This window comes from Alexandromys fortis, unplaced genomic scaffold (assembly GCF_014885135.2).
Source record: "Alexandromys fortis isolate MF-2015 unplaced genomic scaffold, M_Fortis_MF-2015_v1.1 scaffold_36, whole genome shotgun sequence".
In the NCBI taxonomy this organism is placed as follows: Eukaryota; Metazoa; Chordata; class Mammalia; order Rodentia; family Cricetidae; genus Alexandromys; species Alexandromys fortis.
Window position 1 is genome coordinate 2,021,855 of NW_026067915.1, and position 27,218 is coordinate 2,049,072.

Here is a 27,218-nt window from a genome sequence, read left to right on the forward strand (position 1 = left end):
CTCGCACGGATTTTGGTTGCTGCTTGGGCCAGCGGTTCTGCTCAGATTTCTTCCGAATTGTTGTAAATTCGCCATTGTTCCCCGGCTGCTTACAAACTTGGATCCGGAATTTCTTTTCAACCGGGAGCCATTGGTGTCGAAGTGTCTGCAATGAACCCCGTGAATGCTACTGCTCTCTACATTTCCGCGAGCCGCCTAGTGCTCAACTACGACCCCGGAGACCCCAAGGCGTTTACCGAGATTAACAGGCTCTTGCCTTACTTCCGACAGTCCCTCTCTTGCTGTGTTTGCGGTGAGACGCTTTATTGTTCCCCTTTCCCTGCCTGTTTTCTCGAGGCCCCGTGGCAGTAGGAGCGCGAACGGTTGGCCGGCTCGGTAGTTTACTGTAAGCGGTGCCACTGTGCCGTAGTGTACGGTCATTAGTTTTGAAAACTCGCCCAGGGACTTTTGCCCGGCGTTTCAGAAAGGGGGAAAACCTTTCCCGGCCACTTTGGACGGCGGCTTTAACGTTCAAAACGGTTTAATTCGTTCGTCTTGACCCATCTCTCTGGTGGTGGTTTATTTTTTAAGTATAGCTTTAAAAAAATTGCTTTGACAGCGTCACATGCAGTGGTGATGTCTTAAATGGGGTTGAGATGCCCGTAGCATGCTGCCTTTTTCTTTCTTTCTAAAGCCTTTGCTGCAGAAACGGATTGAAAACCGCTGGGATTAAAATGTGGTCGAACATTGTTACATATCCGTGTAACGTTTTTGCACCCGTTAAATAATTGTGGATGGTGTAATCTCGCTGCACCTCCAGCCAGACACCTCAGTGCCCCTGGCTCTACAACAAGCTTGAAGGTTAGCAGTGACCTAGTGAAGCTGATGCTACTCCTTTTTTTTTTTTTTTAAAATTTTATTTTATGTACATTGGTGTTTCTCCTGCATGTATGTCAGTGTGAGGTTGCCAGATCATAGAGTTAAAGACAGTTGTTAGCTGCCATGTGGGTGCTGGGAATTGAACCTGGGTCCTCTGGAAGAGCAGTCAGTGCTCTTAACCACTATACCATCTCTCCAGTCCCCATGGTACTCTTTAGTTGTTTTTTTTTTTCCCCAAGATTAGTTTTTCTGTCATTTTAATGTCTGGTGGGTTGGCAGAGTTTTTTTTTTTTTTTTTTTTTAAATGAAAGACAGGTTCTCACTATGTAACTTAGGGCTGACTTCGAACTTGTGTGATTCTCGTGTCTCTGTCTCTCGAGCGTCGGTATTTCAAGCCTGCACAAACCATGTCCGGTTTCAGAGGATTATTTTTAGATGATTTTGTTCAAAGGGTATTAACCCCTGATGGTTACGACATTTAAGAATTATTTGTAAGAGATGAGGAAAAAATAACATTGTCTAATTGGAAGTATTTAAAGGGCCAGTCATTTGTGTTAACTGGGCATATATAATAACTAAGTAGTTGACACTTGAAAACCAGAACCGTTATCCTCGGTCTCTCTTGAGGTCGTATAAATCTTCCACCTATTAAAGGAAAAAAAAAAGCAAAGTGCACACACAGCAGGAAACGTTTAATAAAAGGGCAACAAGCAAGGTACTGATGGTGCACTCCAGTTAATGTGCTCATTTGAGGTTTGTTAATCTGCATGTTCAGTACGAATTTAAGGGTGGAGACACTTTAAACGGGGAAGAGTTAATTTCTTGGTAGTAATGGCTGATGGGTAGAACTGATTGACCCAGCCTTTGTGTATCGCTCAGGGCAGGTCACTGAAGGGTATGGAAAGGGTGAAGATTGGATTTCTGCTCGTCAGGTACTTAATCTCATTTAAGAAACCAAGTGATTTAGCACTGTTATGAAGAGTACTTTTATTGGTCACTTAGGGAAAATCGCCTAACTGCTTTAGGTCTCCTGTCTTGCTGTGTAAAATGAGGGCTTAGGGCTAGATTCTGATTGGCTTTCAGTTGAAGGATAACCAAGGGAAGCATATGGAGAATTTGCTTGGTTTAATTAATGATTCTCCCTTTTGGAGTCTCACTTTTAATTTTTGATGGTGCTGGCTCTCAGGTGCCTATTGAAGAGCACTCTCTGCTTCATAGAGATACTTCATAGAGTGTTCCTAAGATTGGCTTCTCCATTGACACTTCTGGCTTTGTTTTTTTTAGGAGTGTAGGTGAATTTGTTGCCCTGGTAAAGTAGGGGCAAGAGGTCAGTAGGGTAGCTAGCCACATGGCCACAAGGGAAGCCATTATCGGCTAGCACTATAGCCTCCCCTTCTCTAGATGGGTGGAGGAGCCTAAGATCTGCTAGGAAGTGGCGATTTTAGATAGTGCTTAGGTGTTTGGAACTTTGGAATCTTATTTTTTGCGTTGCTAAGTGTAGAACCCAGGACTTTGAGCATGCTAGATAAGCAAAAGCATTCTACTGATGAACTACAATCTTTATTTTTCTGAGACAGGATCTTATTATGTATCTAGGCTAGCCTCAAAACTGGAAACCTCCTGCCTCAGCCTTCTGAGTACAAGGATTGCTTCTTGCGTGTGCCACCAAGTTGGGTGGACTTTTAAATTATTTAAAGAAGTTTCATAGTCGTGGTGGTCTAATTAAAAATGGGCTTAATAATTTAAACACAAGCTTAAAAGCACATTAAATATAAAACTACATTAAAAGATTACTTTTACATGTATGGATGTTTTGTCTGAAGTATGTATATGTACCACATGTATGCTGTGTCTGGGGAGGCCAGAAGAGAGTGTCTATCCTCTGGGTCTGACTGTTGTGAGTTGCCATGTAGGTGCTGGGAGTCAAACTTCAATCCTCTGGAAGAGCAGTCAGTGCTCTTAACTGCTTAGCCATCTCTCCAGCCTCAAAGTTACACCTAAGAAAAACCTAACTCTGTAGTCTGTTTATTTTAATACTCAGCCTTGGCAGCACAGTCGATATTTTATGACTGTGGAACTTTTGTGATTATCTCTTTGGTTCTTGCCTCCTTTCCTTTTTCCCCCCCTGGTTTTTCGAGACAAGGTTTCTCTGTAGCCTTGTTGCCTGTACTGGAAATAGTTCTTGTAGACCAGGCTGGCCTCGAACTCACAGAGATCCGCCTGCCTCTGTCTCCCAAGTGCTGGGATTAAGAGGCATGCACCAGATTAAAAGGCATGCACCACCACCACCCAGTTTCTTCCCTTTTCATTTTATGGAAAAGATTTGCGGGTTGTCTATAATGCCATTTCAGCAGTAGGAACATAGGTCTAGGTTTTTTCTCCCAATACCCACTTAGCTCAATAGCATACACTCATTAATAGTATGCATGGCATTTTTATTTCATTAAAATAATACATTTTGTAAAAGGTTTAATTCTGTTTTGGTGCTGTAAATAGGATGTTTAATTTCACCAGGTCCTCTGATGTCTGCTGTACTCCTTTCTGTATTTTGTGGTTAGCCTCTCTCTCCAAACAGTGTTTCTATTCCAGCCAAATAGATGTTTTTACCTTTACAAACATGGTTTTTATATTTTTCTTCTTTTCCCTTTCTTCTCTTTATGGGGCTTGAACCTAAGGATGTGTTGTTGACCTAGTGACTTGCTTCCTCAGCCTTCTTGAATACCTGGCACCACAGTCCTGCACCACCAGGACCTGGCTTTCCTAAAGTTCCTTTTGCCTTAAGATAATGCTCATTTTCTGTAATGGTTCCAGAGCTCATTAACTTCCTTTGGTGAATTTTCCCTTGCTCTCAGGCCAGCAAAAAGTTCTCTTGTCTTCCGAACTTCTGTAACCCTTTGTTCTAATAGTTATGGTATTTTATCATTCCTTTCAATGCAGTTTTTATAGTCGTCTTAGTGTTCCGGTGTCTATAAGAAAGTTCTTAGGGAAAATACTGGTTATTGTACATGTTTGTGTAGCTCCTTTCACTCTTTCCTGCTCTGTACAATGGAACATCTCAGAGAGAAATGAAGCGAGGAGGGAAGGAAGGGAAGGTAAAAGCCCTATGTATTTGTCGTGTTCTTTCCTTGACTTTTCTTCTTGTCTTAGGGTTTCATTTCTTTTCTGTCTGTCTTTCTGTTTCTCTTTCTCTTTCTCCCTTTCGTTTTTTGAGACAGGGTTTCTCTGTAGCTGTGGAGTCTGTCCTGGAACTAGTTCTGTAGTCCAGGCTGGCCTCCAATTCACAGAGATCCGCCTCCCTCTGCCTCCTGAGTGCTAGGATTAACTGTATGTGCCACCACCACCCTACTTTTTTTTTTTTTGGATTTTCAAGACAGGGTTTCTCTGTGTATACTACTGGCTGCCCTGGAACTTTGTAGGGCTTGAACTCAAGAGATCTGCCTGCTTGCCTCTGCCTTGGATTAAAGGCATGCCTAGTTGATTTTCTATTGCTGTGAAGAGACTCTGACCACAGCAACTATGTGTTTCTGTTTTTTTTTTTGTTTGTTTGTTTTTTGTTTTTTTGAGACAGGGTTTCTCTGTATAACAGTCCTGGCTGCCTTGGAACTTCCTTTATAGACCAGACTGGCCTCGAACTCAATGAGATCCATCTGTGTCTGCCTTCTAGTGTTGGGATTAGAGGTGTGTGCTGCCACCGCCAGCTACAGCAGCAGGTCTTAGAAAGGGCGTTAATTGGGGGTGGCTTACAGGTTCAGAGGGTTAGTACATTATTGCCGTGGTAGGAAGCATGGTGGCCTCACAGACAAGAGAAGTAGTTGAGTGTTCTACATCTGGATTGGCAGGCAACAGAAAGAGAAACACTGAGCCTGGGTTGAGCTTTTGAAGCTTCAAAGGCCAGGCCAAGGCTGCAAGTCCTTATCTTCTCAAATAATGCCACTCCCTACAAATCTGTGGGGGCCATTTTCATTCAAACTACCACACTACTGAATTATGGTACACAAGTTGCTTTAAAATTTGCTTTAGTTTTCTTTATCTGTTTTTTTTTCTTAAATTCGAGTTATGTGTGGGCTTTTTTTTTAAGATTTTTTTTTTTTTAATTTTATCTTGTACTTGAGTGCGCCAGGGGGTGTGCAGGTGCCCTAGGAAATCAGAAGATGGCATTAGCTCTTGTGGAACTGTAGTAACAGTGTGTGCTGGGAGGTGCCTTTTCTTTTTTTGGTAGGTGGTGCTTTTAACTGGCGAGCTGTCTCTCCAACTCTGGTGAATGTTCTGCTTATTTTCTTTTTCTTTTTTGAGAGAGAGAGGATCTCACTATGTAGCCCTAGCTGGCCTGGAATTTCTGTGTAGACCAGGCTGGCCTCAAACTCACTGAGATCCACCTGCCTCTGCCTCCCAAGTGCTGGAATTAAAGGTGTGCACCACCACCGCCTGGTGAGGACAGTCGGTCTTTCTGTGCCTCCAGAGTGCTGGGATAAAGGCATGTGCCACTCTGCTTAGCTGAGTTTTTAAGAATTTTTATTGTATGTGTGTTAGTTTTTGCCTGCGTTCATGTGTGTAGACCTAATGTGTACTCTTGGAGCCCAGAATGTGTTGATGGATCTCTTGCCACTAAAGTCACAGATGGTTCTGAGCTGCCCTGTACTTGTCATCTGCTTAGCTCTCTCTTTAGCCCTGTCTTGAAACTGTTTTAAGAACAAGAACAAATCTACTGAAAGTCTTGGGCTGGTCCTTGCTAGGTGCTTGTTATCCCACATTTTTTGGGGGGTGGGGCTGGTTGGTGGTGGCACGTGCCTTTTATCCCAGCAGTCAGGAGGCAGAGGCAGGCGGATTTCCTTGAGTTTGAGGCCAGCCAGGTCTACAAGGGCTAGTTCCAGGACAGGCCCCAAAGCTACAGAGAAACCCTGTCTTGAAAAACCAAAACCAATAAATAGATACATACATACATAAAATAAAAATAAATTTGGGGGATTTTTTTTTGTGTATGGCTGTTTTGACAGTAGCATATATATCTGTACTGTGTGCTTTCAGTGTCTGCTGAGGCCAGGAGAGGGCGTTAGAGCCTCTGGAACAGAGCCGATTCCTCTGCAAGAGGAGTCAGTGCTCTTAAGTGATCTAGCTCTCCAGGCCCAGGGTGCTTAATGGCCCATGATGAGGGAAGAGCCTACGCACTCCGGTCAGTTATTAAATGAGAAATATTCACTGGGTTACAGATTTTTTTTTTTTAAAAAGGAATGGTACACTCTGGCCCGTATGGGGGATCAAACCCGTGACCTTGGCGGTATTAGCACCACACTCTAACCAACTGAGCTAACCTGCTGGTTTACTGGGTTACAGATTTTATGTCATTGTTCTTTGAAGTGTTTATTAGCAATGTTACCGTTTCTTTTCAAGTTACTTTGTATATTTAAAGAGAATTACTATTCTTTCCAGATCACAGGAAGTGGCTAAAACAGTAACTGAGTACTGTTTTTAAGTGTCTGCTCTAAGATCTTATATTAAGTGTTAGCTTGGCTTTATCAGGTAGTTGGGTTCTTTTGTTCTGAATATGTTGTATAGATTTTAGGTTTTTGTAAAGTTTTCAGTCTTCAGTGGTATAAGTTTGATAATCAGAGTCAAATTAGACTGTTAGAACTTGAAATTATTGTGGGAGCTATTTGTAGTCCTATAAATATTAGGTCAGTTTTCTACTCTGGCACATAAATACTGTCCTGGTAATGTAGTGGTTTGGGCTTACCTTTTAGGCATCATAATTCTTACTTTACAGGAAGGACCTAGAGTGGAGATTAATATTTTCCAGTTACGTATGACAGTGTGACATAGTGACCAGTGGTTTTTGTTTTTCTATGTTAAGAACTTAGTGTGAGTGCATGCCACATGTGCATGGCGGTCAAAGGAGAGCTCTGTGGAGTTGGCGCTCTCTTCTTTATGGGGGTCTGGAGGATTGAATTTTAAGCTACCAAGCTTGTGTCTGATTGTCAGTGTCTGTTGGGCCATCTCGCACCCCTGAACACTTGTCTTCTCTTAGTCCTAGTGCTGTGGAGTAGGTGGGAGTCTACTGATTTAGTGACCATTGTACCTCTGTATTTGACTGCTATCAAAAATTATTTGTTGAACTGATGAGTACTTGTGTCTTTGAAAAGAGACCTTCTCCGCATCATTAACATAGACGGATGTGCTCCGAGAATGAGAAATAACTGTGAGGAGTGAACAGGTGTAGCTTTAGGAAGGATTGCTTTTATTTTGCTTGTTTTTCCATTATTGGTAAAAGCCATGGTGGACTCACATTGGGTTTAGTGGAGGAGAGATGATGGAAATCTGTTTCCGGTCGAGAGTTCTGATTCTCTTTGGGCAGAAATACTTTGCTTTGTGCCAGAGCAAATTAATTTATAAATACCAGGTCTTTTTTGATGTATATTTTTTAACATATAACCATGAGTAACTTATTTTATAATTTATTTTTTTAGAAAGAAGCTAAACTAAAGGCCATTTGTGTATGTATTATCATTTTGTTTTTATCTTTTTTCTTAAACAGTTCTTTTGGTAATTAGTGTGCTATTTTCATTGAGTTTGGTGGCACATTGTAGCACCAATTCTAGTTGGCATTAATAATAAAAACGAAGAGTCAGATGCAGGAGAAGTAGAGCAGCCAGCCAGCCACTAGAGAGTTCCTATCTCTACCAATGCTCAGGCTAAAGGGGCGATCTCCTCAAGACTGCCTTCCAAGATTACATCCTCAGACTGACTGCATCTTCAGATGGTTGCCTCAGACTGTCTCCTCCTGCCTTGTATTCAGCCTTATAGCTCCTGTTTCCACCTCTCTAGTGCTAGGATTAAAGGTGTGGGATCCCATGTGCTAGTAGTATTATTACCTTTGTGTGAACTCTCTGTCACCACTGCCCAGCCTCTACTGGCTAGATCTGCACTCTGATCTTCAGGCAAACTTTATTTGTTAAAACACAAACAAAATATCACCATAGCACATGACTGCAATTCCAATACTTGGGAAGAGGAAAGAGGAGGATTCAGAGTTGGAGAATAGCCAAGGCTACATAGACCCAATTTGGCATAATGTCTTTAGGTTCCTCCAACTCATGTCATGTGACATTATGTCCCTTTTAAGACTGAGGAATAATTCTGTTGTATATATGTATTTTGTTTATCCATTCTTTCTTAGATGGGCTTTTGGGTTGCTTCTGTTTCTTGGCTATTTCAAACAGTGTTGTTATTATGAACAAGGGTATATAAATACCTCAAGTATTAGTTCTCTCCTATTTGTAGTTTCCACAATTTCAGTAACCTGTAGTCAACCACAGCCTAAAAATATCAAAGGAAAATTCTGAGAAAAACAAAAAAACAAACAAAAAACCCCCTAAGCATTAAATTGGTCTTTGTGCTGTCTCACTCAATTTTTTGTTTGTTGAGTTTTCCTTTGTAGCCTGTCCTGTAAACCAGACTGGCCTTGAACCCACAGAGATCTTCCAGTCTCTGCCTCCCCAGTGCTGGGATTAAAGACGTGTGCCCCCACTGCCAGGCTACTCTGTCTTCACTCTTTCTACCCTGGGTAGACCTTTGTCCAGAGCATGCACTGCTGTGCTACCCACCCTGTACTACTTCATGGCCTTGATGGTTAAACTCACTATGTGAGTGCTTATGCTCAGGTAACCCTTATTTTTCTTAACAAGAGCTCAAGAGGAGTGATACTAGCAATTTGGATTTTCCCAAGAAAACACTAGAAAATACTTCCTTTCAGTGAAAAGATGAAAGCCTTTAATTTAAAGTGTAAAAGAGAAAAAAAAAAGAGGGTTCTTTAATGGTGTTTTAAAACATGCTTATTCGTTTTTGAGACGAGTCTCACTGTGTAGCCCTGACTGGCTTGGAAGTTGCTATGTACAAACTGGACTGTCCTGGAATCCACAGAAATCTGCTCCTTTGCTTCCCAGGTGCTGGGACAAGCATATGCCACCTTGTTGCACTAATGCTGGAGTTAAATAACAGGGCCTTATGGATACTAAGCTTATATATTCCTTCACTGGTAGTAGATGTTGAGAAACATACACATACTCACACTTGGAGAGAGAGGGTGTGAGTGCACATTCATATACTTTTTATTATGGTTTATTACAGTTATTGGTATGTATTTATAGAAAAAAAATCATTCAGTGTACTGTACTGTTTTCTGACATTTACTAAGGATCTTGGAACATAGGCTCTAAGAGAAGGGACAACTAAATTATACCCTGATGTGAGATTTTGTTTTTGTCTCCTCTAGACGGGGTTTCTTTGTATATAGCCTTAGCTATACTTTAAAGGTTGTACTGAGTTCTCTTAAAGAATTGTCAGAGCATCATGGGAAAAATGGAAGAGGTCAAAGGTAATTTAGTTGATAGTGGAAATGAAGTAAAGAAGGTCTTTGAGTTTGGGGAGACATTAGGTAGAATAGGTTTTAGATCCATGAAGACATCTCAACTAAAAGTATTCAGAGAAGCAGGTGCAGTGGTGCACATTTGTAGTCTCAGCTACTGGGGAGGCTGAAAGACAGGGGAGTCATCACATGAGGCCAGGAGCTTGGAACCAGCTTGGGCCACATAGTGGGATATCTCATAAGACCAGTTATGAAGTGGGGATATATGTAGCTCAGTTGGAGGGTGCTTGTGTAGTTTGAGAAGACTGATTTGATCCTTGGATCACAGTTAATTGTATATGCACCCAGAGAATCAGAATGACATTCAAGGTCATCCTCAGCTTATAAAGAGTTCAAAGCCAACTTGGGCTATGTGGAACTCTCTTGCCTTGAAAGACAAAAACTAGTTGTATAGTGATTTGAGCATTATGTTACTGAAGGCTGAGAGAGAGCTCTGATGGCTTGGGGGAGATTGGAGCCAAGGTTAGGAATTAAGACTGAAGTGTGATCAAAAACCCATTGCCATTGTTCTTGGGGTCTCAGTAGTCCTCATTGTCCACTGTTCAGCGAGACCGGTTTTAACCTACTGCACCTATTGGTTTTGTGGGAGCCTAGGCAGTTTGGATGCTCACCTTACTAGACCTGGATGGAGGTGGGTGGTCCTTGGACTTCCCACAGGGCAGGGAACCCTGATTGCTCTTTGGGCTGACGAGGGAGGGGGGACTTGATTGGGAGAGGGGGAGGGAAAGGGGAGGCGGCGGTGGGGAAGAGACAGAAATCTTTAATTAAATAAATTAATAAATAAATTAAAAAAATAAAAAAAGACTGAAGTGTGAACCTTGCATGATGGCATATATCTGTAATCCCAGCACTCAGGAGGCCGAGGTAGCCTGGTCTACATAGTGAGACCACTTCCCCATTCCTGCATAGCCCTGGCTGTCCTAGAACTTGCTCTGTAGACCAGGCTGACCTCGAGCTCAAGATTTGCCTGCCTCTGCCTCTTGAGTGCCCGCATATACCTTATTATATATTTTTTAAGATTTATTTTTATTTCCCTCCTTTCTGTCTCTGTCTCTCAGTCTTACTTTCTGTCTGTCTCTCTCTGCTTGTAGGTGAGTGTATGTGTATATATGTGCTGTCCATGGGTAGGTACCTGAAGAGGCCAGAAAAGGAAGTCAGATCCTCCAGAGGTCGTTGTGTGCCATTTGAAGAGGGTGCTAGGAACAAAATGGTCATTTGCAAGAGGAGCAAGCAGTCTTAACTGCTAAGCCTTCTCTTTACATCCTCCTTCCCCAAAGATTTTGGATCTAGGAAACTTGCTGAACATTTCCTTTGAAGTAAAACATGCCTGGTATAGAAATTTGGGATTCTGGCCATATATAATACAGAAATCCAAGATTAGAAGAGACTAGATTGGTGAGTCCATTGAATGGATCTGAGTCTTCTTCATAGTTAATGTTGGCATGGGCCCTGTTGGGGGTTTCCTTCATGGCATCACTGAGTTCCAATTCCCATACAGCTATTTAGATAAATATTTTCAGATTGTTTTTCTCGGAGAGAAAGCCTTTTGTTAAATTTACCCTTTGACTTTTGGAAGGCAGGTTTCTGTCTTTTCTGAGAGAGGAAGCATCTTTGAGTTACTACTGCAGCGGCTAAGTAAGGACTTTGTGTCCAAGGTCCTATGGTGTGTGACTGCATGAGATGATTCGCTCTAGTGGTCTGTATAAAGCATTTACATTTTCCTGGGTATTGTAAAATGAAGTTTATTGAAACTGAAATTTGAAGCCTGCTCTGAGTTTACATATGTGTAATTCCAGCTCTACAGAGACTGAGGCAGGGATTTCAAATTTGAGACCATCTTGGTTGTGTAGTAAGACACTATGAAAACAGACAGGCCAACCAGAAATCTGTTGAGGTATGGTAATGTGTGTGTGCTTTCAGATCCAGCTGCTGCTGGGGGGGCTAAGACAAAAAGGTCACTAAAACCCAAGACTTCAGGACTAGCCTGGGCAACTGAGAACTCTGTCTTTAAAGACAGAACAGAAATTTGATTATGAATTTGACATTCTTATTAACCAAAAAAAGTAATATTTATTGTCATTATTTCAAAATATGTAGTTCACATGTAAGTCAGCATTGTCGGGACCTTCTGGACCATCCAACAGTAGCATTTCTTCATGATAAAGCATCACTGGCTGGAGTCTGAAGGCCCTTCTCCTTGACAATAGAAGTATGTCTTCTCTTGTTTGTACTTAGCCACACTCAGCCATTGTTACCACACCATACCTATACCCTGTAATTGGATGTTTCTCTCCCGCCTGCTTATTTCTAAATACTTGGAGACCGCTTCCCAAATAATTGACTCGGAGGCTTAATATTACTTGTAAATGCTAGGCTGATAGCTCAGGCTTGTTACTAGCTAACACTTACATTTTAAGTTAACCTATATTCCTTATTTATGCTCCATCACATCACAGTATATTTATTAGCATGACATGTTCATCTGCTCCCTCTGCCTCTGGCTGGGACTTCTCTCTGCTCTTCTCCTTCCCATTATCCTTAGTTGGGTTGCCCACCCATACTTTCTGTCTCCTCTTTGGTTAACTAGTGGCTAGCTCTGCCCTCTGACTCCAAGCAAGCTTTATTTGTCAGAACACAAACAAAATATCACAATTCCCCACCCCGCACCTTAACCCACGGTAAATAGCTGGGTTTGTAATCCAGAACAGCGAAGAATGTAGAAAACTTCTTACACGCTCGACACTAGATGCTAACATTTCTAATGTTGGGACCTGAATTGTTTTCTGAGACCTTGTTACTTGGATGAAAAAAAGAATTGCTTGTCAGTCTTATCTGTTAGCCAGACAACACTGTATTGCTTTGGCTTCATCAGGTTGGTTAACAGCATGGGATCCTTGTGCCTTTACTGATGTTCGCACTGGACTGTGTGTCTGTGGTGCCAGTACCGTGCTGTTTTGTTACCGTTGCTCTGCAGTATAATTTGAAATTCAGTATTGTGGTTCCTCCAGTGTTCTCTGGTAGTTGGGGTTTTAAAAAATGGTTTAGTGAAAAATGTCATTAGAATTTTGATAAGAATTATAATTAATTTCTAGATGCTTTTGGTAATAAAACCTTAAAAATGTCTTGAAGAGGGGAAAGAGTGCTGCTTAGTATACATTCATACTTTGAAAAGAATAAAGACTGATTGCAGGTAATATTTAAATATTTGAAGTGTTTACAGTTCTGAAGCCTATAGTAATAAAATGGTAACTATTAGTAAAAACAATTCCAAATATCTTGATTTTTTAATAAATGTATTTTAATCTGTTTATAAAAGAGTTTGTAAATTTACAGACAAGATTTGTCACTTGGCAGTGTTGGTTTACACCTTAAATACCATCACTTGGGAGTTGGAGGCTCTTTGTGAGTTTGAGGCCAGCCTGGTCTACAGAGAGAGTTCCAGGACAGCCCGGACTACACAGAGAAATCCTGTCTCGAACTACACCCCCCCGCCCCCCAAAAAATTGTCTCAAACTCATTATTTAACTAAAACTGGTTCTAAATTACCTGATCCCTTGTGTTTTATGAGATTGTTAGTGCATGGCTACTATGCTTGGCTCTTATTTTTAGAAACCTAGAGACAGACTGTGTAGCCCAAGTTGGAGGGCATTGTGTATTCTGTTTTATTGTCCTTAACTTGAATCTCTTGAGACAGGTTTCTATTTGGACTGGGAGTTTGCTCACTTTTGGTTAGGCTAGCTGGCCCAGCTCTAGTGAGCCTCTGTCGTTTAGTGCTGAAGTTAGAACTTTATTGTGGCACACTTTTCTCCTTCCCGTTTTCTTTTATTCTTCGTGAATTTTATATTGTGCACCCTAACCCCAGTCATTTTATAGTCCTTCAATATTCATTTCTAACCTTGTAACATCCCATTTTTATTTTTTTTCTGCAAGTGTTTGCTGGGGACCTGGACTCAAATCCTTATGATTATGTGGCAAGCTCTCCTACTGAGCCATCTTCCCGATCCCAAAATGTTAACAAAAAAGACTTATATATTTGCCTGCATGTGTATATGTACACTGCTTGTGTTCCTGGTGCCCATGAGGTCAAAAGAGTGTACCATTTGCCATGGAACTGGGTTATAGACTATTGTAAGCTGGTTTTTTGTTTAATTTTTTTTTTTGATTGTTGGGATACAAATCCAGATCCTGCAGGAGCAACATGTGCTTTAAACTGTTGAGCCTTCTCCATCAACCCCCTTTACCATGCATTTTTAAAAAGCATAATTTAGATAAAACAATATTCTTGTTAGATAGAGGAAAGTCACAATTTGTGTGTTTTGACACTGAATTTTATATTATAGTCTTGCATACACTGACTAGTTTTCTTTAAAAGCATTTAATCACATTTTCTATTTCTATGATGGCTTGATCAAAAAGATCTCCAGGAATTCTTGTTTCTGTGAAAGATGACTTCTATGTTAACAAAAACAAAAGGTTATGTTATTAATGGTTTCTGAATTTGATGCTTATTAGGATTTGGGAACCTTTTGTAAAAATGCACATACTGGGGCCACTTCCCTTGATACTAAGTCAGATGCTTAGATGATGGATGGCAGTGGTGCTGTGTTGGACTACTGTTTGTATGAGGTTAATAAAATAAAAATCAAATAAAAATGGTATATGCTCAGTAAGTTGAAGCAGCATTCTATTAGCCAAATTACTCCACAAGTTTTACAGATGCTAATGTACTTATGGGAGGGCAGTAAAATCAGGAGACACCCCTTTAACCTTAGAGTTCAAGGTCAGCCTGGCCCTCAGCTACGTCCAAGCCAGCCAGGGCTTCACAGTGAGACACTTTCTTAGACAGTCAAGAGAGAGGGCAGTAAAGCAAACCTCCTGCGAAATATGTTTCTAAATTTAATGAGTGATTGTTCAGTGTGGATCAGATTAATTGTGCATAATGGAGTAGTGTGCATTGTCTTATTGTCAATAATTAAATGAACAGTATTATTGCTTTGCTAAAATAGGAAAATGATGAAATATTACAAAAGTGCTCAGTATCTACAACCACTATGGAAGTCCTGTTTGTTATTAAGATAAGCGACATCTGGCAGTCTCCTTTAATTTGTGCTAGAATTTGAAATGAAGCATGACTTGTTTATGAATCTGTTGAGGGCTTGAGTAGTTATAAATCATCCATTTAATCTGTGATGAGTGGTCTTTAAATATATACCATTAATTGCCTGTTGAGGTTTACCTTATAAACGATTGCCTTGAGTATTAGAAAATATTTTGTCATAGTTGACATTCTGGTGTTCAGTAAACAATTTGGCTTCAGTAACAAGCACAATTGTAGTGTTGAAGTGTTCTTTGTCTTAGTTCTTAGTCCCGGTCAGACTGGCATATCTAGCCATCCCTAGTCTCTCATCTAATAGTACCTAGTAGTTTAAAGTAATAGTGAACTTAGAAATAATAACATGTATCTGAATGTGGTAGCGTACAGGAGGCAGGAACCTGAGGATCGCTTCAGATTGAAGAGCAACCATATCCCTTCTCAAGAGAAAAACAAAAAATAACAACATCAACAACAACAAAAACAAACACAAGCAACATTACTTTGAATTTGCTTTTGTAGAATCCCTCCACCCATTGGAGGAGAATCACAGGTTCATCACTCTCCCCAACTTGGTGATTAAAATACTCAGTCACCAATTTTAGTGACTTTTGTATATCTGTCACCTTCTTTCCTTATTGTAAAACTCTGTTCTGTTAACACTGTGACTGTGTTAGATTTATAAAGAAAATCGGTTACAGGGTTGTGGTTAGGGATGTCTAAAGAGGTTAATACTATTCTGAGCATCACTGCTTGATTATTTGATTAGAGATCTAATAATTTCTAAAAACCTTAGTTATAGCACTACTTTTTATTTAATGTTCTGAGGCATTTCTTTGCCTTGTGGTAAACCATTAAAATAAACTGGATGGATCTGAGTTTGACAGATTCCAAATGCTGCTTAATCAGAAATTTAAAACAGACCTGACCTTTGGAATGTCAAGAGTAAAATTTTAAGTGGATTCTCTGGTCTCATATTAATTTTTTTCTTAGCTGAGCTTATTTTTTAAGATAGGGTTTCTTTGTGTAGCCCGAGTTGTTCTGGAACATTCTGTGTAGACTAGGCTGGCCTCAACTCACATGTGTTTGCTGCTGCCTCTGGAGTGCTGAGATTAAAGGTGTTGAGTTCTTTACTTACTCACCTACTTACCTTTTTTTTTTTTTTTTTTTTGGGTTTTTCGAGATAGCGTTTCTCTAGCTTTGGAGCCTGTTCTGGAGCTAGCTCTTGTAGACCAGGCTGGCCTCGGAACTCACAGAGATCTGCCTGCCTCTGCCTCCCGAGTGCTGGGATTAAAGGCGTGCGTCACCACCGCCCGCCTATTTATTTGTTTTTTGAGGCAGTGTGTCTTTACATATTCCTGGCTATATTGGAACTCTCTGTAGACCAGGCTGGCCTCAAACTCACAGAGATTCATCCACCTGCCTCTGCTTCCTGAGTGCTGGGATCAAAGGTGTGCGTCATCATATGCAGCTTAATTATATCTAATTTCATATTTTATTGGCAACTATGTATGCAATATGATTGCATGTGTGTTCATGAGTAAACATGCAGAATTTGTGCTGTGTGTGTATGCATGTGAAGACTCTTCACATTCTTTACTGAGGGTATGATATTGATGTATCCAGAGTTTGTCAGTTGTAGATAGTCAGTATGTGCTGCGTAATCCCTTGTCTGTAGTACAGGCCAGCAGACTCACCTGGCCCTCATATGTGGCAACATGAACTGGCTGCAAACATATTTTTAAAAGAAGGAAGATATCTAGTTACTGTTTTGAAACTTCCAGATCATTAATTTGGAGGTGTACTTTTGGTTTTTTAATTCAAAGATAGTAAAGAAAAAGTTCAGAAGATATTTAAAAAAAATTTTTTTTAATGTGCTTTGGTGTTTGGCCTGAATGTATGTCTATGTGAGGCTATTGTAGTCTCTGGAACTGGAGTTAGCAGAGATTTGTGAGGTCTTGTGGGTATTGGAAATTGAACCCAACCAGCTCCTCTGGAAGACTATTCAGTGTTCTGAGCCATCTCTCCAACTCCAGAAAATACTTTCTTAAATGATAGGTGCCAGGCTGTAGCATAGCGCATGGCAAATAGCGGGACCATAGGAATTATTTACATAAGTGATAAAGGAGGAGAAAAGGTGTTTTTGTTTTGTTTTCCAAATAGGATCTAAGTATATATAGGCTTGCAATTCTCTTGCCTCCCCAAGTGCAGGGGAACAATTGTGTGCAACTAGGAGACATGCTTTATTAAATGAAGATAGCCTAAGCAGTTAATTCATTTGAAAAAGGAAAAAAAAATTAGATCACCAGATTGAATCTGAAAGATTATTATTCTGATCCTATCTTAGACTTTTGACTTGGGAGAAATATATTTTGCCTTGGGAGAAATACATAATCTTTGGATGATTGTTTGAGACAAGGTCTTGCTCATAGTCCAGGCTGACTTCAAACTCCAGATCCTGCTTTATAGCCTCACAAGTGTTGGGATTCCAAATGTGTTCCATTAGAACAGACCCAATTGGTTTCTGTAGCCAAGACTAGCCTCAAACACAGCAACACTGTCTCAGTCTCCCTGGTGCTGAGATTTTATGAGACACAGTGCCTGATTTCTTTCAGTCTTTAATCCTTGTCTTTAATTACTGGCATCTGAATCTAGGCTGAATGGGTTATGAATAAGATTCAGTGTTGTATATTTTATTCTAACAACTCAAGAGGATTAGGGCTTAATTTTAAGGCCTGTTTTGATTTGTCAGTTTTGATTTATTGCTGCCGCTAGGACATTTTATAAATGATCATGCTTTATAAATCAGTTTTGTATAAAATCAAGGCTATCTGAAATACTATCATTTATGGTAAATACATTATACTCAAGCAGTTTCAGCAGAGGTTTCCAATGCTGTCAAATGGTGTGGAGGTTGAACTTTTCCTTGTTGGGCTCTTTAGCAGAGAAAATAACACTGCTTCCCAGCATGTGTGCTGCCTTAACCACACAGCAAATCTTGGAAAACATTTAATTGGGGGCTGTCTTCCAGTTCAGTTTAGTACATTATTGTCATGGCAGGTGGCATTGATGGCACACAGCAGACACGGTGCTGGAAAAGGAGCTGAGAGTTCCACATCTCGTGATCTGTAGGCAACAGAAGCAACTGTGTCATATTGAGTAGCTTGAGCAAAGGTTCCCTCAAAGCCCACCCTCACAGTGATGTACCCCCTCCAAGGCCACCCCTACTCCAACAAAGCCACACCTCCTAATAGTGTCACTCCCTGTGGGGGCCATTTCTTTCACACCACTGCAGTGACCAAGGCAGCTCTTGAAGAATAAACAGTTAATTTCTGGCTTGCTTACATTTTGCAGAGGATGATTTCATTATGATGGTGGCAGGGAGCATGGCAACTGGTAAGCATAGTGTTGGAGAAACAGCTGAGAGCTACATCCTGGTCCATAGGCAGAGAGAGACTGACACTCAGTCTGGCTTGGGGTTTTGAAACCTCAGAGCCCAACCCTAGTGGTACACTTCCCCCAATAAGGCCACACCTCCTCATCCTTCTCAAGTCGTGGTACTCCCTGATGACTAAGATTCAAATATGTGGGGGCTATTCTTATTCAAACCACCACTTATGCTTATATGAAGCATTTCAGATTAGTTTCAGAAATTGGGGTCATAGAGAATCTAGGCAGGACTCTGCAGCCCCAGTTTGAGCCGTAAGGCCAAACTATCTCTCTTGTATGTCTTGATGAGACTATCCTCTTTCTTCATTCTTCCTTCCTTCTACAGTTGCTCTCCAGTTATGGGTAACACCTATGTCTGTTTCTCCTTTCCTAGTAAAGACCTTATCTAGTAGTTGATTATTCATTCTGTCTGTGTTTCACTTTTAGTAATCAAATCATTGTTTATAATAAATGTGGAAATAAGATTGTTTCAGTAAATGCCATAGAGATTGTTGGATGCCATAGAGATGGTGTTGGATAAGAAAAATAACACTAGAGTAAGGGGCTGGGAATGCAGCTCAGCTGGTAAATAGTGCTTTCTTAGTATACGTGAAGCTTTGGGTATGATTTCCCAAGCCAGGCATAGCTGCAGTGTTTTCAGTCCCAGTGCTTAAGAGGTGGGCACAAGAAAATCCCAAGTTTTAAATTTCCTGCTTAGTTACTATGTGAGTTTGAGGACAGCCTGTTGGAGAATAGGGGGAAGACATGGATGAAGACACTAGCTTGGGAGTCTGTAGACTCATCTTTTTTATTGATACTACTTGGCTGTACAATCTATGAAAATCCATTTTGGTTAAAATGAGGCCATAGGAACAACTGATTTCCATGGTCAGTCAATCACAAGCCTTATATTTTTATGATTCTGTGGTTGCTCATATATTAGAAAATATGCCATGCTTGCTTCATGTGTGTGCCCTTCCTACACTGCTTTTCCTTCAATTCAAATAAGACCTCCACAGGAAGCCTTCTTTCCACACTCCAACCCTCAGTTTGTTCCCCTCCTGTAACAGCTATTGCATTATTTTCCCACTGCTCACTGGAAAAATTTTAAGTCATTGACATTTGTTAAGTGTTTTAAGCGATTGTCAGTTGTGTGTCTGTGTCCCTCTCAGCTTCTGACCTTAGTTTTTCCTAGTAATCCAACCAAAATAGTTTTTGTTAAACTACCCCAATGTTAAGAATGGATAATTGAAAAGACAGTGCTTCAGCTGGGTGTGATGGTACTTTGTGAACAAATGCCTGTGTTACTGACATAGGTGTCTACTAATACATGCTGTACTTGTTTTCTGTAGTGTTGGGTGTTGGAAAGCACATGCCAGACAAGCTGTCTACCTGTGAGCAAGAACCTTAGTTCTTGACAACTTTTTTTTAAAGACAGTGTCCCTTTATATAATATAGCTCATGTTGTTCTTAAACTCCTACGTTTGTCCTCTCAGTGCTGAGATTACAGGTCTGTGTTTGTGTGTATGTTGCACTTGCGTGCACGCGCGGTCGTTCATGCCCTGTCATGTCTGGCTTAGAGTACTTGTACTAAAAAGTTTGCTCTAATGCAGTGTAGTGTGTTGGCACTAGTAGCAACATTATATATATTGTGTTTTTACCATTTCTTGAATTGTGTCAAGAGGGCATGCTGAGAGATTCACTAATTTATTGCTGTAGTTTACATTGTATTTATGTAATGATACAGTCTAATGATAAATTTCTCAGAATGTGTCCCTGTTACTCAGGATTGTATATGCACTTAAGAGGAAAAAATGATTTATTTGTGTATCCTTAGACTAAGCCAAGAATATTTTTTAATTTAAAAAATTAAATTATTTTTTGTGTGTGTTTTGCCTGCATATGCACCGCCACATGCACATTTGGTTCCTGCAGAGATTGGAAGAGGGTGTCAGACTGAGCCTTTGGGGCTTGACTTTGAAGAGAGATTGTGAGCAGCCACGTGGGTACTGGAAATCAAATTCAGGTCTTCTGGAAGAGTAGCCAGAACTCTTTAAATACCAAGCAATCTCTCCAGCCCCTTAATTTAACTTTTATTTATTTTTTTAAGATTTATTTATTTATTATGTATACAATATTCCTTCCATGTATGCCTACATACCAGAAGAGGGCACAAGATCTCATTATAGATGGTTGTGAGCCACCATGTGGTTGCTAGGAATTGAATTCAGGACCTCTGGAAGAGCAGTCAGTGCTCTTAACCTCTGAGCCATCTCTCCAGCCCCTTAATTTAACTTTTAAAAGAAACGAATTGTTTTGTTTTCTAAAGTGATTTTGCCATTTTTACATCTTACCTGTATGTAAATATTTCTAAGTGTTTTTCTTCCTAAATATTTAAAATGCATTTTTATTAGTTTTAAGTAGAAGTTTTTGGGAAATATAAATTACTTAGAGTTGATCTGTAGAAACACAACTTGCAATTATCATATTTCATTTTGTTATGTATGGCCTTCCTAGACTCATTGGTTCCTTAGTTCTTGTGAGTGACTTTCTTGGGATTACATATAGATTTTAGGTATAGATGAGGGCGTAATCTTTAGTTTTCCATCTTCTTCCAATCTGAATGCCTTGATTCTCTCAGCTCTGCCAAATGCTTTCTCCTTCCCCTCAAATAACTTTCAGTGGAAAAAAATGTGTCTGCTGTAGGTTAATGAAGTTTAATCCCAGCACTTGGGAGGCAGAGGCAGGCAGATTTCTGTGAGTTCAATGTCAGCCTGCTCTGCAGAGTGAGTTCCAGGACAGCGAGGCCACAAAGAGATAACCCTGTCTTGGAAAACAGAACCTAACAAAAGGTTATTTTTAATTTTCTGGAAATACATATTAGACATGGAAAGGTTTTGGGTTGCGTGTCAGATTCTTTTTCTGTCTGTTAGTGATTGTGATCTCGTCTTTGTGATGACCTTAGTACCATGGGTCTTAATACTTTTTGTTATCTGATTTTTGGTGTTACTTAAAAATTAAAAATGAAGGGGTCAAGGGAGATGGCTGAGTGGGTCAAGTGCCTTCTGTGTAAGCATGAGAGCCCAAGTGTGGATTCTCAGTGCCCATGTAGGAAGCCAGGCAAGGAAGACCTGTCTAACCCAGCACTGGTAGGGTGGAGGGAGAGGGACAGAAGCGCCTCATGTGGACCTCACACAGGTAGACACAACACTGAAAACCACCAACAGTTTGCCTTAGCGTTTCTTAGGATTTTCAGTCTTTATTTTATAATGTTACTTGCGCTTTGTTTATTGAGGTTTTTAATTTTTGTGTCAGTTTATCATTATCTGGGGATTGCCCAAGGTGATTGACTGGTTGGCAAAACATTGTTGAAGGTATTTTCAGCTTTTTAAATTTCTGTAGGACACTGGTGAGATCATTTTATTTCTGGTTTTGTTATTTTTTTTCCTCGATAAAGTTAAATTTATTTTTGAAACAAGGTCTTGTTCTGTAATAGAAACTAATCTTGAGCTATATAGATTGAGCTCTTTGCCCCATTCGTTTCTGGTCTTTATTTGTTTTGTCCTGCTTAAACTTTTGTTGTCCTAGTACAGTGAAAGGAGAAAGGGCTTGGGGCTGACTCAGTTTTCTGGTGCAGACTTAGATTGAGAGACTGTGTTGCCCAGGCTTTAATTTGTCCTTCTGCTTTGGTGTCCTAGGTAGCTAAGATACAAGTGTGTGCTGCCATGCCTGCCTCAGTTCAGACAGACCCTTGTAAAGAGAACAGCTTCCCTCCAGTCAGTCTGGACTGTCTCTCCTAAATGTTGTTATGTTCCTATTTTCACTTAGTAAATGCTTTCTAATTTTTTTATGGTGTTTTAGCTTACAGTTTACTTTAGGTATATGAAAAACATTTGGACATTTCATTTTCTTCTTGATTTTCAATTTTGTGTGATTTAGAAGATGAATTGTTTTGGGTCAGCCGTGAACCATTTGAATTGGGAGCTAAAAAACAATTGCTTCTGTAGGGGCGTAATGAACGATAAGCACTGAGTCTACCTTTGTTCCCTTATTTGTTTTTGTTTTTATATTTATCTATCTATCTATCTATCTATCTATCTAGCTAGCTAGCTAGCTAGCTAGCTTAGGTTTTTGAGACAGGGTTTCTCTGTGTAGTCCTGGCTGTCCTGGAACTCACTCTGTAGATCAGGCTAGGCTGGCCTCAAACTCACAGATCCTCCTGCTCTGCCTTCTGAGTGCTGGGATTAAAGGTGTGCACCACTACTGACTCACCCCTTGTTCTTATTTATAGGTCATTTATAATTTGATAGCTGTCTCAAGTTGGGAGAGTACTTGTGTGTGTGGTGTATGCACACGTGTGCAGGTTGCGCGTGCAGAACAGAGGCTGAAGGAGAGGACAGCAGGTGTCCTGCTCTATCACCATGCCTTTTATAGCATTGAAGTGAGACCTCACTGAACCTGGGGCTAGGGCCAGTCAGCTCCAATGGTCCTCCCCATTATCCTATCCTCGCGGTGTACTGGTGTGTGCCACGACAACCAGTTTTTGTGTGTGGTTTCTGGGGATTTGAGTGCATGTCCACATGCTTGCATCACACGTGCTGTTAGCTAGGTTTTATTTATTTTAGAGACAAGGTTTCTCTGTGTAGCTCTGGCTGTCCTGGAACTCACTCTGTAGACTAGGCTGAGCTCTAACTCACCGAGATCCGCCTGCCTCTGCCTTCAGTCCTGAATGCTGGGATTAAAAGCCACCACTGCCTGGCAGTTAGCCAGTGTTCTTACCAGTTGAGTCAACTACCCAGCCCCACTTCTCTTTCATATGTTGCTGCACTTAGGATGCCTGTGGTTTACTACATAAAGTTATTTTTGAATTCTGTCATTAGAGTGCAGCATTACTTCCGTTTTTCTTTATTGTAATCCATTTAAATGTAGCAGCCCACAGGAGTGTGTAGAGGTAAGTTGTTAACTTGGAAAAGAGTTTGTATTGAGCCAGGCATGGTGGCAACCCCTCCATTCTCTCCCCCACCCCCGTCTTTTGAGTCATGGTAACTCACTGTTCCAGACTGGCCTAGGAGTCACAGAGATCTACCTGTCTCTGCCTCCCGAGTGCTGGGATTTAAGGAGTGTGCCACTGTGTCTGACTTATATTTTCCCTCATTTTGATTCCTTGTGGAAGAATTTGAATTGAATAAAACTCCGTTGTCTTTTAATAAATGAGGCCCTTGCCCATTGTAGCTACATTTGGTTTTAAAAGTTTATGGTTGGGAGGGGAGTGGAGAAAAATATAGCTCAATAAAAACAATTTAAAAAATTATGGTTCACATATATAATAACTGGTTGAAATTACATTTGTACTGATTATTCAATAAGTTGTCTTATGTTGTATTACTTTGAGGCCTCAGGGGTTTTAAGACTACACCTCATGATTTGGCCACTAAACTTTATCTCTTGATAACCTTTGAGAGAATACCGTAGGAAGGTTGGTGGTGACATTTTGTGGATAAGGCCAGAATCAAGGAAGACTGGTTTGAGATAACAGAGTAGAGAATGGATTACAGAAATGAAGAGAGCTGTTGATATTCTCCAGTTATCTCTGTATATACACCCCTCTCGGCCTAGGGAGTTTAACCAATTTCAGGTTGAAGAGATAATTGCTGAACTCCATTATATGAAACTGTAAATTAGTTTTACTAAAATCTGTGTTTTCCTCCTCCTCCCTCTTAGGACATTTGCTACAAGATCCCATTGCACCCACCAACTCCACCTGCCAACACTATGTCTGCAAAACTTGTAAAGGCAAGAAAATGATGATGAAACCTTCATGTAGCTGGTGCAAAGACTATGAGCAGTTTGAGGAAAACAAGCAGTTAAGCATCCTCGTGAACTGCTACAAGAAACTGTGTGAATATATAACCCAGACAACACTGGCGCGGGATATAATAGAAGCAGTTGACTGTTCTTCTGATATTTTAGCTTTGCTTAATGACGGATCATTGTTTTGTGAGGAGACAGAGAAACCTTCCGATTCATCCTTCACTCTGTGTTTGACACATTCCCCTTTACCTTCAACCTCAGAGCCCACAGCTGATCCTCAAGCTAGTTTATCTCCAATGTCTGAAAGCACCCTCAGCATTGCTATCGGCAGTTCTGTTATCAATGGTTTGCCCACTTACAATGGGCTTTCAATAGACAGATTTGGTATAAATATCCCTTCACCTGAACATCCAAATACAATTGACGTGTGTAATACTGTTGATATAAAAACTGAGGATCTGTCTGACAGCCTCCCCCCTGTCTGTGACACAGTAGCCACTGACTTATGCTCCACAGGTATTGATATCTGTAGTTTCAGTGAAGACATAAAACCTGGTGACTCGCTTTTGCTGAGTGTTGAGGAAGTACTCCGGAGTTTAGAAACTGTTTCAAATACAGAGGTTTGCTGTCCTAATTTGCAGCCAAACTTGGAAGCCACTGTATCTAATGGACCTTTTTTGCAGCTTTCTTCCCAGTCTCTTAGCCATAATGTTTTCATGTCTACCAGCCCTGCACTTCATGGGTTATCATGTACAGCAGCAACTCCGAAGGTAGCAAAGTTGAATCGCAAAAGATCCAGATCTGAAAGCGACAGTGAGAAAGTTCAGCCACTTCCAATTTCTACCATTATCCGAGGCCCAACACTGGGAGCCTCTGCTCCGGTGACAGTGAAGCGGGAAAGCAAGATCTCTCTTCAGCCTATAGCAACTGTTCCCAATGGAGGCACGACACCCAAGATCAGCAAAACTGTACTTTTATCTACTAAAAGCATGAAAAAGAGTCATGAACATGGATCCAAGAAATCCCACTCTAAATCTAAGCCAGGTATTCTTAAAAAAGACAAAACAGTAAAGGAAAAGATTGCTAGTCATCATTTTATGCCAGGAAGTCCTACCAAGACTGTGTACAAAAAGCCCCAGGAAAAGAAAGGATGTAAATGTGGGCGTGCTACTCAAAATCCAAGTGTTCTTACATGCCGCGGCCAACGCTGCCCTTGCTACTCTAACCGGAAAGCCTGCTTAGATTGTATATGTCGTGGCTGCCAAAACTCCTATATGGCCAATGGGGAGAAGAAGCTGGAGGCATTTGCGGTGCCAGAAAAGGCCTTGGAGCAGACCAGGCTCACTTTGGGCATTAACGTGACTAGCATTGCTGTGCGTAATGCAAGTACCAGCACCAGTGTAATTAATGTCACAGGGTCCCCAGTAACGACATTTTTAGCTGCCAGTACACATGATGATAAAAGTTTGGATGAAGCTATAGATATGAGATTCGACTGTTAAATCAGTGGGTCTTGAAACCTACCCCTGGTAGGAAATAGCTACAGTTTTACGGCAGCTATGATTCTGTTGGTTTAACTTGCCGGAGCTCCTGCATATAGATCACTTGTATCAAGTGTTTTCATTGCTAAGTTATATGTGTTAGTGTCGGGGAAATAGTTTGCAGATAATGGAGGAGTAACCCTACAACTATATGTTCTTAGTTCTTACAGAACCTCATAGTTTGAGAACAAATGCTGATGCAACTGATTTATACAAAATGAACTTTGGCAAGGAAAATAACAATAACCTCATTGTTTATGGTCATGCTTTGTGCATAATCAAAGTTGATGATTAAATGTAAGGAAGTGGTATCCAGTCGGCCCATAACGATTGTGCTAATTTTTTTTGTGGAAAAGTAGCCATTAGTTTATCAGGAGACCTTGTGCTGCCTTCAGATGCTGCAGTGATGTTTCTCCTGGTGAAAAGCTGATGATGTGTCCAGCTCAACCTTTGTGCTGACATAATACCATTTCTGATCATGAAAATTGGCTACTGGCGTGTATGTAGCAGTTCTTAAATCAGCAGTATTATGAAAGAAAATTTCCCCCTCATTAGAATGTTTTAAGAAATCTGTCTTTTAAAAAGTGAACAAATAAATTCTGTCAGACCACAAATGTTAAGCTGTTTATGCTTTAAATATTTATGAGTTCAGCCCCCTTTCTAGTTACGACTCACTTCTATGAGAAAATCCTAAGTCCTTTCACTTTGAGCAATGTTCTATTTGATAAAGTGAAGAGCTGTTTTATTCTGAACATAATTGAATTTATATAGTTCATGACATAATTTTTAAAAATATAAAAAGAATTTAAAAATTGGGTTTTATTTAAAATAATTTTGGAATAATGCCCTAAATGTTCCCAGATTTATGCATTATACTTATTGCCATTGATGACTTCTTTGATTTTTATTTCCTGTTTATTTGCCACAGGCTTTACCTTGAATATACTCCTTTGTTTTTTTCTTTTAAAGGGTGCTGTTCATAATGAAGGCTTCTTTATCAAGGCCTTAATAAAAGATGCCTTTGATGAAGCCTGTGCATTTAGGTAGGTGTAAAGCTCGGAGGATTTTCTTTAGAATGCTCTTTTGCATGTAAAGCACAACTGTGTTTGAGTTTTAATGTACTTCTTCCTATTAACTTCATGGGGAAGACAGACATTCTGTTGAAGGGAAGTCTAGTCAGTCGCTTGAAAGAGCACAGCCCAGGTAAGCAAGGACTGACTAGGGATAGAGAGAACCTTGTGATTTCAGAGTCGCTGCTTTGGCAGTGCTTATTTTAAGAAATACTGCTAGGGAAGTTCCAGTTCCTACTGCATTCACCGTCTGGTGAGATCTGAGTGTTGGAGTTGTTTTGATTTGGCACACAGCATGTTCAATGATGGTTCCTCGCCTCATAAAGACACGGAGAGAATCCTTTGGACACAGAGCAGATGACACCTCCTGTTTTGTAGTGTATTCTGGTGTCATTTTCTGTGATGTGGTCAGGTAGTCGTTTTGTTGTTGTCATTGGGCTTTTTTTAAAAAAAAAAACAAAAAAACAAAAAAAAAAACAAAAAAAATTTTTTGGTCTCTTGGTGGGGCGGGGGTGGGCTAAAGCCATAGGAAGAAAAATGTGATGTATGTGTCCAGTATGTACGATTTTGTTTTTGTTTTGCAAGAAGAGTTGAACTATTTTTGATAACAAGAGTAAATGGTGGAAAATGCTTCTTAGTTGTCTTGTCTTTATTTGCTTACCAAATTTTGGAATTTATTTAAATCCTTTAGGTGGTAGCAGTGTCTTATGAACCATGTATTTACCTAAAGTTTGTAACAGTTTGTGTTGGACCAGAACCCCTGCTATATAATCATGTAAATCTGTTTTTTATTCACTAATGATCACTGCAAAAATGACTAGAAATGAGACTGTACACATGGATAATTAGGCTTTATTTTGCAGATCTCCCAGACTTTCCTAAAATGATCTTAAAATTCATGGAGTACCTCATTACTCCCCAAATTTGATAATGTAGCTTTGTATTTTGATGCATGGGAGGTTGGCAATTGAGACAAAAGTGGAATCAGTGTGTGAGGA

General features: G+C 40.3%; 1 protein-coding gene across 1 annotated transcript; it reads left to right on the forward strand.

Annotated features, from left to right (window-relative positions):
- On the forward strand, positions 1–26,851 carry Msl2 (MSL complex subunit 2). Its single transcript, XM_050139380.1, has 2 exons — positions 1–292; positions 23,520–26,851. Exons 1-2 carry the CDS (start codon positions 151–153, stop codon positions 25,109–25,111), a joined length of 1,734 nt encoding a protein of 577 aa, XP_049995337.1. The 5' UTR covers positions 1–150; the 3' UTR covers positions 25,112–26,851.
- The last annotated feature ends 367 nt before the right edge of the window (positions 26,852–27,218 follow it).